This window comes from Jatropha curcas, chromosome 8, assembly GCF_041381405.1.
Source record: "Jatropha curcas cultivar XTBG-Jc1 chromosome 8, XTBG_Jcur_1.0, whole genome shotgun sequence".
Lineage (NCBI taxonomy): Eukaryota > Viridiplantae > Streptophyta > Magnoliopsida > Malpighiales > Euphorbiaceae > Jatropha > Jatropha curcas.
The window spans coordinates 18,806,161-18,819,307 of NC_143158.1; the positions used below are offsets into that span (position 1 = coordinate 18,806,161).

General features: G+C 30.3%; 1 protein-coding gene across 6 annotated transcripts in view; it reads left to right on the forward strand.

The window, feature by feature from the left end:
* LOC149494289 (uncharacterized) overlaps positions 1-13,147 on the forward strand; it is a 47,058-nt gene that overhangs the window by 3,146 nt on the left and 30,765 nt on the right. For 5 of the 6 annotated variants that reach the window (XR_016321986.1, XM_089724624.1, XM_089724620.1 and 2 more), the window contains exons 6-9: positions 5,791-5,941; positions 6,047-6,085; positions 6,164-6,238; positions 9,852-9,911. Coding sequence is in view for 5 of the 6 variants with exons in the window: in XM_089724624.1 (XP_089580750.1) it covers positions 5,791-5,941; positions 6,047-6,085; positions 6,164-6,238; positions 9,852-9,911 (325 nt within the window). In the remaining variant the exon portion in view is untranslated. Of the gene's footprint in view, positions 1-5,790; positions 5,942-6,046; positions 6,086-6,163; positions 6,239-9,851; positions 9,912-13,024; positions 13,070-13,147 lie in introns of all 6 variants that reach the window. The other variant, XM_089724623.1, reaches the window with a different exon arrangement.

Sequence of the window (13,147 nt, forward strand, 5' to 3'; positions counted from 1 at the left end):
TTAATGCATACTTATCTTTGAATCAAGAGGAATAGAAATAAAGGAAAGGATTCATATCGCAATCTTGATTAGTTTAGAATTAAGGTATTTTTGTTCTTATTATAATTTTTTTCCTAAAAAATAAAACTACGAGTAATTTTTTACTTTTTTTAATGCACAAAACACATTTAAGTTTAATCGTTTGCTAAATATTTGTCTATAATTTTATATTTTATTTAAATAATAATTTGTTTAAATCTGAAATAAATATTTAACATTTCATGTAAGATGTCCATTGGTGCTCATTTAATATTTCCTTTATTAGAGCTTGTTAATATGAAGGGGAATTTTTAATCCGTACTAACTTGATCTTGTTGCCCCTGGTAACAAACATGCATGAACCATTTCACGAAGTATGTGTCCGGACAGCCCAAAGTCTTGATAGTTAGCTCTCGATCTTCCATATTTCCTTCAGCTATAGTGTTAATACATGATATATTAATCAATTTGTGTTTTATATTGATATAAGTAATTTTAGTGGGCTTTTATGAAAATTCACATGCTGTAATATGATAATATTCCAAATGGTCTGAAACCTGTGGCACTGTGATGATACCACAATCTATATTGTCAATTAAAACTCTAGTCATGGTTGCCTACTGTAGTGTCATTCATATACTTGGCTCCCATGCGGTTGAATATGTGATTATATAGAACTCATTGGTTAGAATGTGATACTGGAGTTTTAAGAAAATGCTAGTTTACCATATCCACATAATTTATATATTTTTTGGCAATTATTATAAATATAAAATTAATAACTTGATCTTTTCCTATTTTCCCTGATCCTTTTGCAATTATCATGAGGTTTTCATAATATTGGTTTAAATATTTGTTTTATAGTTTATAGTTCACTCATTGGAGCTGACTTTAAAGATGAGAATTTCATCTCTCCTAATGGGTAGTGATGGCAATTGCAAAACTCATCTTGTTGCATTGCCTTTTCTATTGGACTTCAATCTTATTATATGATTTCAATTGCAACATCTTTAATAAAAGTAAGATATAAGTAATCATATCTCTAGTGATAATAAAGAATATAAGTGATCTACATATTTCTTTTAAATCATTGATTATATTGTAATTTTTCTAGATGCAAGTAATAATATCTCTCATAATAATAATGAATACAAGTATTCTATATTTTTTCATACATCATTGATTATCTTGCAATTTTTCTAAATGTTAAGTAATATTAGCAGTATCTCAGTTTTATTTTCATATTTCATGCATTTAATAGTCAGTCACTAAGAAGGGTAAGGGTCCCATTGGGAGAAGGTACTTCTGGTGTGAATAATCCTTAGGTACTTCTGGTGTGAATAATCCTTCACCCAATTCATTGTGGAAACTTCCTGCATGGATCAATATGCAGCGTAAGCCTGGAGTAGACCCTAATCGTCACAGCAGGATGATGAGCTCGTCAACATCAACATATTATAATTATATCAATAATTATTGTCTTTTTAAAATATTTCTTAATATATCTATTTTATCAAAAACAAAAAAAAAAAAAAAGAAAGAAAGGAAAAAACGAACGAAAGAAAGATAAATAGAAAGAGAAATATGTGTTTTTCACTATAAAATATGAAATGCTACACATTTTTTCTACCTTTTATAGAAAATTTGCTTCATGAGGAATCTACCTTATTGGAAGAAAAAATTTCTGCTGCCATTTACATTTGACAAGAAAGAGGGGTATTTTACTTAGTTTAAAGTTGTTTTCTTATGCTTAAACTCAACCTTACTTATAATGGATTATCTGGTATGATTAATTACAATGGAGAATGAATTTAATTAATGGAGCCATATATTGAAAAGTAAACTGAAGTCTAATAAAATTAAACAAAATGGAAGTGCAAACAAAAATTACAAATTCTCTTGACTATAGGAACTCCATATGTTTGTATGTCTGCGCGCACACATATTAGATATCAAAGTTAAATAAATTTTAGACTTTTTAATTTCAAAAAGATAAATTCATTTGTTATTGTTATGGTTGTTGTCATTGTAAAGGTATCTATACTATACATAAATGTGGGAATAAGGGGGGGATAATGGGATTTCCGATATCGCTCTTAATGAAATTCGGAATATCCTAAAATAGCCTTAGTTGTAGCCAATTCGAAAATTACATTTTATGTCAATGAGTGTGTGGATGAGTGGTTCAGCACTCTTCCCCCTTAAGTGAGGTTGAGGATTTGATCCTTATGGATAGAGTAAATACTACGAGTTTTGGATGAGTTGTTTGTCACTCTTCTCCCTTAAGTGAGGGCGAGGGTTCAATCCTTATGGATGGAGTAAATACTAGCTGTGAGCACTTTACCCCTTCTTGGGCCGATCCGGTGTGAGTATGATTTATTTTTAGCCAGTAGGCTCGAGATACCTGTGGTTAAGACAAAAAATTACGTTTTATTATTTCATTGGATATAATTTCTAAAAATTAATTTTTAAATAAATACATATAGATAATAAAAAAGAAAAAAAAGTATAATCTTCTTTTTCTGTATGGTTGTAGGGAAAATTGAGGGTTTATTCGGCGATGATAGAACATTTCTTCTATGTAATCTTTTTTATTAATTAATTAACTTATTTATTTATTTATTTTAAACTTGCAATTTAGAAAAATAGAGTAAAAAAATTAGATCCTAGCATTATTTGCTTTGTAATTTTCATTTATTGACTTGGCTATAATCTTTTTCTTTTGTCTATCAACATCAAATTTCATTAAATTTCAGCATTTCCAGTTAAACAAGGGGTTGATTTTTTAAAATTCAAATTGGTAATTTTTTTAATATAATTTATTTCTTGTTATATGTTGAGTTCTGAAAAGGGTTATATTCTTAATAACAATTTTATTTATTTTTTATTTTCTTTTTTGTTACTAAATTAATTTGTAATTACTGTCATTTTAATTTAGTAAGAGATTTATATCTTCCTTGCAATAAATAGATGACCTCTTGATGATTAAATATTATTAATTTTCTTAATATTTTTGCTGATATATTCTAAATCTGTTTGACTTGAAAGAAAATAGTGTCCATAAAACTGGAAAAAAACTAGAACTACACAAGCTAATGAAACTACCCGCACTTTGTTGCAGGCTCGTCTTTAATTTTTTTTCCATTTAAAATTAATTTTATTAATATAATTATTAATTTTATTGATACGATTGCTATTTATTGTGTACTCAAATTTTTATATATTTTTTTAGGGAAAAAGTATATTCATTTTATACTTTTAGATTTTTGGTTTTCTTTTCAAAGAAAAAACTATTGGTATTTTAACTATCAAGAAACTTAAAAAAAAATTAAAATTGCTTATCATAATTTTTCCATATATTTTACTTTTATCGTTGAACAAATACATAGAATATATAGAAATCCAAAAAAGTTAGTGCTAAATATTTTAATTTGCTTAATATTATAGTTGCGAAGAAATATAAAAATGCTAAAGCAATTATTTAGTGAATTGGATAATTTTTAAAATAAAATGCTATAAATTTTTAATTATATATCTTTAAAGTAAGTTAAGTGATATTTTGACTTAAACTTATATCGAGTCAATTCTATATAAACAAAAAAGATAAATTATTTCTAATTATCACAAATTTTAAACTTGTAGCGCTAAATATCAAAGAAGCAAGTATGTGGTCACTGAGTGTTAGAAAGACATTAAAACGGAATTGTGATGTTAAAATGTTAAACATGAGTAGGGGCAAAATGGTAAAAACGGAAGCTAAAACATAGTTCATATGTTGTTGTGTGGCATTCTAGCTGTCACTTGGTAGATGAATAATAACTTTTAGTAGAGGACAAAATGGCAAAATGGCAGAAGCATAAAAAAGGACATGGTTTTCTTGGGTTTTATATTAGTATATATATAATATTTGTGTTTTGGGTCACTTTTTGGGTTTCAAGAATTTGTGTGTATGTGCATATATTACTTTCTCTAATGCACTGGATAAGTAATACTGTCTCAATAGCCAAAGTAATTATCATTATTAATTCAGATCATTTGCTCGTTTCTTTTCTTTACAAAAGTAAAAAATAATTTATTATTATTTTTCATTATAGTTGTACTGATAGCAGCAGCAGAAAATAAAAAGAAAAGAAAGAAAATTTATTGAGAAAGGGGAAAGGTTTGTTTGCTTAGTCCGTATGGAGAGCACTAGACTCCTTACAACTCTAATTAATACTTCAATAATGATGAAATGAAGAGCAAGAAAACGAAATATAAATAATGATAGGAAAGCAAATCAAATCCTAAGTAATTGGGAAAGTGGGGAAGTGGATAAGTGAACTGCAGCAGAAAAACCAGGCAAATGAAGTAGTTTCTGTACTTTGAGAAATTCCAGCAACTGATTAATTCCATCTTCTCCAACAGTTTTGACTTCTTTGAAACGCTCTAAACCCATGTGCAAAGCACGTGAGAAGTTACATTTCTTCCTTGAATAAGTTTTCAGAGGCAGGTTTGTATCATGTACATAGATATTGATTTGTGGTTGAGGGCAGTAGGTTGGAGATTGAGTGACGACTTGATTTTTGTTTTTTTGGGAACTTATTAAGGTTTTCATAATCTGCATTTATAAATTAGAGACTGAAGGACTAAGTATAGGGATTGAGTTTAATTTTATTTTGAGACCACTTTGTTATAAATAAAATAGAATTAAATACATAAGAAGTAGGATTGCGAGTAGTTTGCACGACAAAGTCCAGTACAAATTAAGGAATTAATTTATTTTAATCTAAACAAAAACTTATGCTTTAATATAATATAGATAAAAAAAAAATTAAAAGAGTACAAATATATAAAGAGCACAGTCAACATGCAAGGCAAGTTATATGACTAGTAATTATTATATATTAAAATGCAACACATATTTGTGTAAATTAACTCAAAATCCAATTGTTAAATAAGTAATCCTTATTATGAAAAATATCAACTTTTTATTTCATTGTATAGGATATTTGTATAAATGGCGAAACACTTGCATCTACAAAATCCTGTAAATGCTAAGGTTTTGAATTCTAAAATCTCATTTCAATGGAGCCGTAATCCTAATATTACTGTGATATTATCAGTGATGATATTCCGTGCGATAACCTTTTCCCTCATTCTAATTGAGGAAATTTGATGTAGTCATCAAAAAATCAGATTTAGGATTGTTTATTATTGATCATTTTTCCTTGCCAATTTTCCTATTTAGGACGTGTTTCATTCTAGTACTATCTGGAATTTTCTTTGTCATCAAAGATGTGTTATTTAAAAGGTTGTATTCTTCGAATTTAGTGATTGTTCCTGATTCCTTATTTTCTTTTTCATTTAGTCATACATTCTCATCCTTTTGCGGCCCCTAATGTTCCAATCTAGTGATTGTAAAAGGTGGTAGTTTTCCAATCTAGTGATTGTTCCTTATTCCTTATTTTGTTTTTCATTCGTTCATTCATTCTTATCCCTCTATGTGGCCCCTAATACGCTCTTTCCTCGTTCTAATAAACTTTAATTCGCAACCTGCAAACTGTCCCTTTCTAGTCTGAACTCGGGTGGTGGTGGTGGTTCAACTAATCTCTTATAGTGCATTTCTCTCATGGTTGCATGCTTATTAGCCAGTCATGGCCATTTTGATTTCTTAATATTTAAAGGGCCTCCTACTTCCAGGAAAAGATTAGCTTAAAGTGCATAATTAAATAAATATTCTTTATTTTTAATTTTCTGTTATTCTGTAATGACATTGCCACTTCCTTCATACAGTGAAGAAATAGGAACTTTTCCAGGCACGTGGGAATTGCCTGAGTTTTCAAATGATCAAGGTAGTTTGGAACATGGGCTTAGGCAGTGGAAGGGTGCATCCCTCGATGCTCTAAAACTTGGGCTAGGAGAACTCCAGTCAATGTTTTTGAAGGTATTCCTGTTTTCAAATTGGCTTAATTTGTGGGTACTTTTTAAGCATTAAACATTTCATGGAATTCCCCCTGCATTTTTTTAAAATTTTCCTTCTCTCTTATAGGGTGGTGCAGTGCTTACAATGTCAAGATTTTATCAATTGGTAAGAAAGACTTTTTTCTTTGTTTGTTATCTTTGAGTCTTTCTTCGTGTCCTTGAGCTACTTTGATTTTGTTGTTAGTTCACAAGGAAATTATCAGGAAAGGTATTTCTAGAAGCTGCCAACTATCAAATTAAGAAAGAAGTTATGAAGAAGGTACATGCTTGGCATCCTTGTCTCTAGCATTGAAGAAGCATTTTATTTTTTCTCTCGTAATACATACATATGCATTTGGTTTTTAATCTATTAAATTCAAGTATTTTATTGTAGAATTCTACTTAAAACAAACCTTTATTAAGTCAAGCAATTTTTCTAGCTGCTGTTAGTGTTGAATTTTATTTTTCTTTTGTAATATTGAACTTCAATTTTTTAATTACTCCCTCCTTCGTGTAATTCTTGCCCTACTTTCCTTTTTCATTTGTCTCAAATTACTATCCTATTTCCTTTTGTAGACGAAGCAAATTTTTTAAGTTTCTTATCCTATCCTATTTAATGTGAAGTTTTATTAAGATAATCATTATTCTTGCCACCAATATTAGTCAATCTATAACTTTATCGTCTTGATTCTTGCATTAAACATGAATTTTGATTAGTTTCAAGTGTAGTTTAGTATGAGTCATTTAATTATAATGAAATAATGTAGATAATTTAAGAATTAATATATGGGTACATTAAGGAAGAACTAAGCAAAGGTTACAGTTTAGTATTGACTTAGAGAATCCTTAGAATATCTTGTTTATTTAATTTAAGAAAATTTTTCGGAGGATTCCTTGTTTTTCCCTTTATTGTATATTTTCTATTTAGATAAAGGTTTATATATATATATATATATATATATATATATATCTATATATATACCTTTGATGTAAATCACAAACATAAACAGAAATAAAGAAACAATTTTTCTCCCAAAATCTGTTTTTAATTCAACATTAAACAATATTAACTATATTTTTCTAACATGTGAGTCAAATTAGCACAAAAATTATGGGATGGAGGGAGTATTTAATTTTGCAAATCAATTAAAGTTCATATGTTACAAATCATATTTAAAAATTATAATCTTTTGTTACTTATATGATTTATTCAATACTCTCTTGGATTTACTATCTACAATGTTGCACATTAAAAGGGGATAAAAAAATGCTTTAAGACCATGATCATAGTTGAATAAATAATTACCAACACTGTGGTAGTAGAACCAGTTCTTTATTCTTTGCATAATTATTGTCTTATTATAGGAAAACCTAGTAATCAAAATATGCTTTTATTGTGTGAATGAAGTTCATTCAAGGCCATTCTAACATGTAAACATAATGTTGAAAGATAGGCATCTGCATTGTCGACTCATAGATGCAAGCGATGGTTTGACTTGGAAAGGGAGTAGAGAGTCGTGATTTATGATACAAGATGACCCATTCGTTAAGATTTGTCCAAATATTGTTAGAATACTCTTGCCTGGAATCATGCATTTTGAGTTGATTCTCTACATTTTCAATTTGAATATACCGGCTAAACTGGCAGTATCCTTGAATGCAGGCTGAATTCAGTAAACCGATAGTGAATTGGGTGAATATAGTATGAATTGATTCATTCATCAGACCCTAGTTAGTTGTTGCCTATTTCATGCTTTGTCCTTTTTATTAATATATCAAATGATTTTTTCAGAATTTTTTTACAAAAAGTATTTCAAAACTTTTTTTCCGACCTATATTTTTCTTTGCTTTGGTTTTAATCTGATCAGAGTGGATATTTGAAACAAAAGATTCATATAATGGTTGTTGTGTTTTTTGTTGTACATTCATTTGATTATTTCGGTATTGTGTTAATAGAACCCAATATATCTAAAAAAAATAACTTCAATATTAACATGAAAACCCTATACTTAATCTTAGGAAAGTGTTTTCATTGTCTAAAATTCTAACCCTCTATAGTTCGTGTTTTCCAATTGTTCATTTGAAAAATTAAAAATTGGAAAACTGAGAAGAATAGAGAAGAAATTTAAGGGTTTGTTTACTTGTAGAAAACCAGGTTTGTTTTCTGGAAAGTATTTCATGGAAATTAGAAACTGAAGTTTTGTGTTCGAACTTATTAATTTTCCAAATAGAAATCAGAAAACCAATTTTCCAGTTTTCTAATGTTATAGTTTTAACCAGACTTTGAAAAAACATCTTTGAGATGTTTTCAGTGTTTCCCCATTAAAAGAATTCCTTATTTTGCATTTTAGAAAAACATAGAGCTTCATAATTTTACCACACTTCGGCATTGTTTGGCCGTGTTTCAAATTCTAATTGCAGAAATGAATTTCTTTTTTGCACATTGACTTTTTTCTGAAAACACATTTACTTTGGATCTAATTCTTGCACTGAGCTATTCTTATTTTATTTTCTCTATATTTTTTCGGTAATAATCCTTATTTCAGACTTTTGGTCCCTGCAGCTTGGCTCCAATGCCTAGATTAAACTTTTCCCTTCCTTTTCTAATTTTTGTTTCTCAATGTTTATTTTTTCTGTTTGTTAGTAGATTTCTTTTCTATTTTCAATTCCTTCTGAAAATTTCTAATGTGATAAAAGATTTGGTATAGAATTTTCATGGTTTTTTTATTTTTCTCAATTTCATTTGATATACAATCTATTATTTTTCTAATATATGTGAAAAACAATTTTATTAAAAGTCTATATTTTTTTTTAAAAAATTAAAAATAAGTTTTTTTGCTTTATAAATGAATATATTTCCCAAGTTTTCCAATGAAAATGACCACTCCAATTTCTAAGAAAACTGAAAACAGGAAATTATCTTCTGCAATGAACAGGCCCTAAATATTTTCCATAACTAAACACAGCCAAATATTTTCTTGTGTACTCTTAATGCTAGAAAATAATGTTTGATTTTTGATATTGCAATTGAACATCATAAAATAGGTGATTTTAGATAAAAGATTTCCTCGAAATATTTTTCAGAGATAAATTATTTTCTGCTAAATATATGGAGCCTTATATTGTATTATTATGTTTGAAGAGTAGGAGAGCATCTATAATCATTTTGTTTATAAATGCATCGTGTTGTTATTTTGTTCCTTGTGTGGTTCATATACCTAAATTTTATTGGAACACATGCACTATTTGTTGATATCAGTGCCAAGCTATTATTATATTCTAAACTTAAAAGGACTTATATTGCTGAAAAATCATCTAACTCTAAGGAAGAAAGGATCTAATATTGTTTTATTAGTCAAGGTATTTCATGTAGCTATATTGTTTTTGATCAATTTTGAGAATTGTATTCAATCTTACAATTCAATTTGATTCCCAATTTAAATAAAATGTGGATTTGAATTCTTGATTTGAATCTTGATTTGTCAAGTATCTGGCATCAATTAAATGCAACTACAAAATCGACTTGAGCTTCATTTTAGCCTTAACAAGGTGCACAGGTTTTACTTGCCCATTGCATGGTGAATTTGCATAGCCTACACTGAAGCATTTAGCCCTACGTTGTGTTTTTCAGGTTTTTACTTACTTTGAGACCTTGAGCTTGCCCTCCTTGGTTGTGTAAATGTATCAGTGACATTTTTATTTTGTGTTCTTCATGATTACAGGGCTCCTTTTCCATATGATTGCATCATCTAATTTTTTGGTCCCGTTGTGTAGTATCTTTTTTTTTTTTTTTTCTTTCAATTAAAATATCTTGGATGATAGGATGAGATACTATATGCATGATACTATAGCCAATTTGACCATCATTTATCTATTTCTTTCTTCATACTCAGGGCGGACAATTAGCTGCCATTAATTTGGAGTCTAGAGTGGCATTGCTTGCAGCAAAGCAGGTAAATGTTATATTGGGAATTAGAATATTGATTGAAAATGATCTATTATGTTTTTGCATAAGCTCTTAAAGTAGTCAGCTTAAATGCTGCAACTACAATTTCAAAACTTCACGACAAGTAATCATCCAATTTGATAATTTGCTGTTGAAATTTAAATGAATAAAAAGTGTTTATGTTATTATATCTTGGTTACTTTTAAAAATTTATTTATTGCACACTTCTGTAGTATTAATTGAAAATTTATTAGTTAGAATATATTTGGATGGCTTGGAAAGGATGCAGATAGTATGAAAATCTAGAGGGAAAAGTGCAGAAACATGTGACTTGGTTGGATAAATTGCTCTCATGGTCACTAAACTTATGCATTGTTTTTGTGCATCCTTGAAAATCAGTTTGTTGGAATGAGGTTATTTAAATTGTTGTGTTATGATAGGATATAACCAAGATAATTTTGATCGATCGTCATCAAGTCATGATGTGTCAACCAAACTTCTTTTTTCATTAAAAATTACTTGTCCCACAACCACGCTAAGCTAACCTTTTCTCTCCCAATAATTGTTAAAACGTCAAAGAAGTGTTGCACCATAGCACAAACTTTACCTCTCTCTCAACTCTCATCACGAGAATCACCCCAACCTAATTCACCATATCTCCTCTATCCCATCAACGTAGATTCATTGAACCATTCTAACTCCATCTTTGCCTTTGTCTCAAACAACTACAACTAGTGTCGTTTTGCTGTCAATTTGAATCAAGCAAGAAATACATGTAAGAGAGTGAGTTAGAGAGAGAAAATAACATAAGGAATTGATACTTTAATATGATAGTTTTCTAATGAATCAAGGTTGAGTGTTGTTAGTTTGAAAGGTAATAAGATTGAGGGATGTTTTTTGCTTACCTGAGCATTGAAAATGTTGATTTTGTGAGGAGTTGAAAAATTTCATTCAACCTTGTGAAATAAATTGTTACAAGCCTATTTATACTTAGAACTAGGACTATGTGGAAATACCAAGAATACCTTTTACAATAAAGAATAAGCTCCTAAAAACTTATATAACTACATAAGACAACACTCCCTCTCAAGTTGGTGCATAGATACTACACATGCCCAACTTGCACACACTTGTGAAAAATTTTACTACTTAGCCCTTTAGTGAAGATACCCGCTAGTTGATTATCAGAAGTCACATGAGTAAGCTTCAAGACACCTTGAATGATTCTCTCTTTTATGAAGTGTCTATCGATCTCTGTGTGCTTTGTTCTATCATGCTGAACTGGATTTTGAGCAATGCTGGTAGCAGCCTTGTTATCACAGAACAAGGTTGAGGCTTCAGACTTTGAAAGCTTCATTTCTTCCATTAACTTCTTAAGTCAAACCATGCCCTAGGTTACCAATATGATATTTTTTGTGTTGGTACCTTGAATTCAAAGGCAGAGGAGAATTCTCTGTTATAGTTATGGTTATTCTACCAGGTAAATCATGTCGAGAATAACACAAGTAATGGTGGCCATCAAAAGTATTTACTTTCTCCTCAAGGGCTTTCTTGTCCTTTCTAATTCTTTAAAATTTAAGCTCTTTTCATTTTGCATCTTCCCAATTTCTTGCTTTTTCCTTCCAAAACGATGAATTTTTATGGAGTCTTGAATTTTCTAGTTGAAAGAGAGGGAAGTTTAATATCCGGACTTGTTGAAAATCGAAAGCTAAGACTTTTTGGTTTAGAAAATCATGATTAAGTGTTGAATTGTGACATTGAAAAGAGAAGAAAGGCTAGAATGTGGAGCAGAGCTGGTTGTGTTGGTGTCGTGTGGAGAAGAGGACTTGGATTGGTCTTTCGCATGGTGATATCAATAGGTTATGGGATATGTGGACTTTTAAATTATTTTTCCCTTGCGTGTGTTGACGTCTGTTAAATGGTATAGTTTTATTTTAGTTAATCTTTTTTTTTTTTTAAATATTTAAGAGCAAAGTTTAAAGGTTAATGAAATTTAGATATGATAGGATTTGAAGGGTGTTAAGGATTAGTTGTAAATAGAACTATGTTATGAGTTAGACTTCTAATAGGTTTATAGTATCTTGTATGTATGTGTATATATATATGTGTCCCTATTGATGAATCATAAGTAAGAAAATATTTTTTCCACATTAAATTCACATGGTATCAGAGCCTGTGGCTCTTTAAACTTGATTTTTTCCCGTTTGCGTTGAAGAGTCTGGCGGCTGTCAGTGTTTGTGACCATTCTAGGGTCACTATGTTGTCTCACCGCCTACTTCAGGAACTGCCCCAGCTGCCGACCGGCATTCCCCTAAAATCCGGTCACCGATTCCATGCGCGTGGGCCTCAAGTGCCGATTGACTTTTCTGCTACAGTGCCACTTTCCGGCGATCGGAAATTGCGTTCTGGCTTCGTTTTTAGATTAGCAGTCTACTCAAGTGGTTGTTTCTCCGATCTGGCGAAGCTTTGGTAGGGTCGTTCTCAGTTTTGTCAATTTGGCGTTTCAGGTTACATTTTTTGCTCCTGTTTGCTCCTGTTTGTGTTGAAAGCCTATTTTTTTTGTATCCCTTTTTGCATTGTTGGTAGGGTGTTTAGTTTTTATTAATAATGGACCTTGCACCTACAGATTCTAAAACTACTATTACTGAATTGATCCCAGCAATGAATAAAATCACGGAACATAAATTGAAAGGAAATAATTATTTAGATTGGAGTAAGACAATTAGATTTTATTTGCGGAGTGTTGAAAAAGATGATCATCTAATTGATGATCCACCAATTGGTGACACTAGACAACGTTGGCTCAGGGAAGATGCTAAGTTATTTGTACTGATTCGCAATTCTATCGACAGTGAAGTGGTTGGGTTAATCAATCATTGTGAGTTAAAGAATTAATGGAATATCTTGAATTCTTGTACTCAGGAAAAGGTAATCTGTCTCGTATGTATGAAGTCTGCAAAGGATTATATAGGGCCGACCAGCAAGATAAGCCCCTTACAGCTTCTTTCATGGAATTTAAGAAGATTTATGAGGAACTTAATGTTTTATTGCCTCTTAGTCCCGATGTTAAGGTTCAACAGACCCAGCGAGAACAAATGACTGTGATGAGTTTTCTTGCAGGTCTTGCTCCAGTTTTTGAAACTGCCAAATCACAGGTTCTTTCAGGTAGTGATGTTACCTCTCTTCAGGAGATTTTTGCTAGATTGCTACGTACTGAGAGTTCTCATGCCCCTTCCGCTTCTG